We start from the raw sequence: 4,436 nt of genomic DNA, 5'->3' as shown, positions 1-4,436 counted from the left end.
AGGATTCTGAACTCAGCTATACATATAGCCTTAACTGAATACCTAAAATTTGTCTTTGTATATGATAGAGGCTCAACATATGGACAAACTTTTTTTGCACCATTTTTTCAATATGTATGTTTTTGCTTATTTTTTGTGTTATAATTTCTGTTTGAAAGTTTTTGTCAAGTAATTCCTGCTTGATTAAATAAATATCTCTTAATTTTAAACCTAAAAGTTCAAAATGTCTAGGTGTTCTACTTTGAACATCTCTATGTGATGTTTAAAAATTTTGAAAATATTTGTGCAGTTCAGCCTTAATTTGCAATCTTTGAAAGTTACATAATTTATAAAAAAATATTAGGTAGACCATGGTATGTAACTAAAGTTTTACCACAAAACAGATTATGCCCAAAAAACCTGGAAAACATTAGCTTTGCACGTTTTTTATATGGTCGATATTTCTGACAACTGAATTACGCAAAAAATGTTAAATATTATCTTATTGTTAATGGTCTACCTTTGAAACTATTTTTATAACTTATAAGATAAATGTAAGTAAAAAGTTTATTCTTTTTTGACACTGTCTTGTAGCTAATGTATTATGGATACTTTTGCTTTGTCAGCTTACAGATTTCTGAATATGTGCCATAGGGTTTTAAACAGAACATTGCTAAGACAAGCTATAAGCTTGAAGAGTCACACGTCTAAAATCTGTTCGTCAGAATATTCTTCTGTAGATGAAAATGTGGTTTCAAACTCTTCAAATACTATTCCAAAGACCCAAGTTTGTTACAACAGTGTGGAAATGGCACAGTTTTGTAAGTTTGATGAAACACTCAAAAAACAACTTGAGGAAAGACATTATACCAATCTTCCAACAAAATCGGACAGTTTTGCAGATTATGTAAACAATTCAAAAGCACTTCAAACTCTTCTGATGTTTGGTGTTAAGCTGTTTTCAATTGAAAAGACTGACAAAGCGGCATTAAATTTTATGACAAAGCTTGATGTGAACAAAGATATTATTTCTAAGTTACAGTTCCTTAAAAAACACGGTTTAACTGCGAAGGAATTTGGACCAGCTATAACAGAAAATCCTTATATCCTTGATCCTTGCAAAAACCTACAAGATTTGGAAGAAACGTGAGTATTGTGTTTTAATGGGTATAATTGTGAATTGTACACTTACCTAATATACAAACTTTTTTCCAGGGTAACTTACTTAAAGACAAAGAAGTTTAATTCTGAACAAATATCTTCTTTACTTGTTCGATTTCCAATTATTTTTAATATTCCTATTGTTAAACTTGATGGAATTCTTGGTTTTTATCAGAGAATGCCAACAAATTATGACCACATATCTATTGTATTCAGTGGGTCGGAAACAAGAGAAATAGTGATCCGGTAAAAGGTTCTAAAATAGGGCAAATCATTGAAATGCATTGTTTATTTTGATCTTTAAAGTATACTATGGATGAGTTTAATTCGTTTCTATAGATGTCCAAAACTGATGGCAGCAGATTTGGAAGCAATATTTATTCGTGTAAAACTTATGGAATTATCATTTGGATTTTCTGTTCAACAAATTAGAAAAATTATCCAGCAAAGACCTCAAATTTTACTGCAAGGTAAATTTTTGTTCACATACAAACAGTGTGATTCAACAATTTACTAACCGATGTATGTTGTGTTATAATATGTACTAACCAGATTTAAAGAAATTGGAACAGTATTATCATTTTTTTGTTGCGGAATTGAAGTTGAATTATGAACAAATATGCAATAATCCATTTATGTTTGAAGTAAGGTTAAAGGTAAGTTACAAAAAGGAATATCTTCCAGAATTGTTTATTTTAATTGATTAACTTTTTTCAGTTGGCAGAATCAAGACATGCTTACCTTCAGTCTATCGGGAGAGCTCAATATTGTGAAAACGAGCAGGGTTACTTGTCTTTATTTGATGTTTTTACTTCTGCCCATAATGAGTTTTGCAAAATATGTGATGCTGGCTCACTGAAAGAGTATGAACATTTCCTTAAAACGTTATAGTTGTTTTAATAAAAAAATGTGTATTGCCAAAAAATGTTTAGTTAGGGCAGTTGTTCCCAACTTTTTTGTTCACATGACCCCCTTTCCTGTTTCAAAAAACCTATGCAACCACTCAATTTTGGTGTATGACAAAACCAGAGTAAACTAGACAGGATTGTTTATTTGTTATGGGGTATATTTTTTAAGGTGAGTTATGCAGGGGTGGTTTAGCAGTGTAAGTGGGCTGTTATAAACTGGGTTATTTATCAAGTTAAGTTTTTAGTATTTCATATTTGACCTTGGTTTGTTGGTTTACGCTACATATTTTGTGATTTATGTTGCCATGACATTTTTCTGCATGCAAAAACAGATATGGGCAGAAAATTTCATATCTTACCTTTACCTATGACTACATTAATGTAAAGGGCAGATTTGCCAATGAATAAAGTTTCAGTGTCTGCATTTTGGTAAAGACTATGCAAAATTATTTTTTTTTACAAACAAAAAATAAAAAAAAAATAATAATTTCGACGGACGATTAATTATTTCATATCAACAAAAAAACATTTTTGCACCTGCATTATTTAAAAAAAAAAAACCTTGCACCCCCTTAAAAGATAGCTCCTCAAATCGCTGAATAACTTCATTTAAAAAAATATTGTTTTACCCTATCCCAACCATAAAAACTAACTCCAAGTATTCTCCTCCAAAAACAAATAAACACCGGCATTTACAAGTAATGTGCGATGGGCCAAGTGAGAAGGAGCCCACAACATAACGATTTTTTTCACTTTATATAACCACGCAAAATTTAGATGGATTCCGCAAACTATCGCGCTTACCCATGACTTTACTAATGCTAAGGTTTTCGGGCGTTGATGGTCTAAATCAGGGATGAATAACCTTTCAGCAGAATGGCCCGAATTGCCACTTTAAAACTTTCGATGGGCTGCAAAATCCATTATATTTAAGGGGTGACGTCATAAAACAACTTAACTTATAAACACCCGCTCTTGCAGAGTAAACTCGTGCGCAAATATATAAGTTATTTTCCGCCCTATCGTGCGAAGCGCAAAACATTGAGTTTACCCGCCGTCAAGATCAATGTAACTCCATACTATGTATAGGCGTATAATGACCCCATGCACGGTGACAGCATAGACCTGTCTGGTAGATATAGGCTACAACAGGGTGCAATTGGTTAATAATTTTCCAGAAGAAAACTGACATTTAATCGACCAAAGCAGGGGTTCTTAACCATAGGGTACGTGTACCCTTTGGTGGTACGACCAGGGGCGCCCGCAGATTATTTTCCAGTGGGGGAGCAATCAGGAGCGTAACCAGAAAATCAAAAAGGAGGTCCTGAATTTTCAACTTAGGGAATTCCCCTATTTTTCATCTGACGTTAATTAATAACAACGTCATAAAACAGTAACAGTATGACGTCATAGAACGGTGATTGCAAGACATGAAAAACTCAGAAACAGCCAAATACGTCGAGCAAAAGCGAGCACGTGCGTCGTCGATTATCCTGTCAGGCGCCAGCTGCGAAACCACAGTGTGCAATCGTTAACTTCAGGCAAAAAACAAACCAACACCGTAAATTATGTGTGATTAATTGTGGTAGAATCATACATAATTCGACTATCAGCAGCGCAGTTTTCAAGTTCCATGAACGGAACTAGTGCTAAATTACAAGCACGCCGGTTTGAGAACCACTTACCTAAACAAATAACGAGAGAAAAAACTATCCAGCCTTTACGGTCGACCAAACTAAAGATGAAAAACAGCGTTTTGCGCTCGATTTTGGTTTCGCATTAGATTAAGACGCGTGACCCAATTACTTAAAAGCACGCCGCTTCGAACAGTTTGATAAACCATGACAAAAACGAACAAAAAACGATAATATAACTTACAGAAAGAGGGGTAAGAATTCCCGCCAGCCTGGATAAGCCACTGGAGGCAATGGCTAGTGTATAATATTTTTAACCTTCATAAGTAATACATATTACACTTATAAATAATACTAATAATCTCATTTTGGAAATTCCAGGTTGCCCCCCCCCCCCGTGCGGGCGCCCATGGGTACGACACGCAGTGTGAAATTATGCACTATTTAGATTAGGCATATATATATTTGTGAAGAATTCGCAATCTACAAAAAGCAGCAATAAAAAAGCCATTAATAAAGTCACTGATTGTTTTTGTGTGGTAAGTATTGTTGAACTTACAAGACTGTTTTTAATTCATGCATTACACGTAAGTTATAAATACACTGGGTTTAATTCCTATTGTTACAGTTTTATTTTTTCCGTCGGCCATTGGGGACAGGGGGTACGAGAAAATTTCATGGAAGCTCAAAGGGTACGAGGGCAAAAAAGGTTAAGAACCACTGAACTAAAGGCTGGTTCACACTAGACGCATCT

The 4,436-nt window shown here is 34.3% G+C and overlaps 1 protein-coding gene across 1 annotated transcript; it reads left to right on the top strand.

Annotated features, from left to right (window-relative positions):
- Positions 1–609: 609 nt before the first annotated feature.
- LOC146160474 (transcription termination factor 3, mitochondrial-like) lies at positions 610–2,474 on the top strand. The gene is made up of 5 exons (XM_083385393.1): positions 610–1,125; positions 1,195–1,386; positions 1,480–1,610; positions 1,693–1,796; positions 1,858–2,474. Exons 1-5 carry the CDS (start codon positions 623–625, stop codon positions 2,029–2,031), a joined length of 1,104 nt encoding a protein of 367 aa, XP_083241519.1. The 5' UTR covers positions 610–622; the 3' UTR covers positions 2,032–2,474.
- Positions 2,475–4,436: the final 1,962 nt, after the last annotated feature.

This window comes from Ascidiella aspersa, chromosome 3 (assembly GCF_963924565.1).
Source record: "Ascidiella aspersa chromosome 3, kaAscAspe10.2, whole genome shotgun sequence".
Classification (NCBI taxonomy): Eukaryota; Metazoa; Chordata; class Ascidiacea; order Phlebobranchia; family Ascidiidae; genus Ascidiella; species Ascidiella aspersa.
The sequence above is the reverse complement of the archived record's forward strand: the minus strand, read 5'-3'. Positions and strand labels throughout refer to the sequence as shown.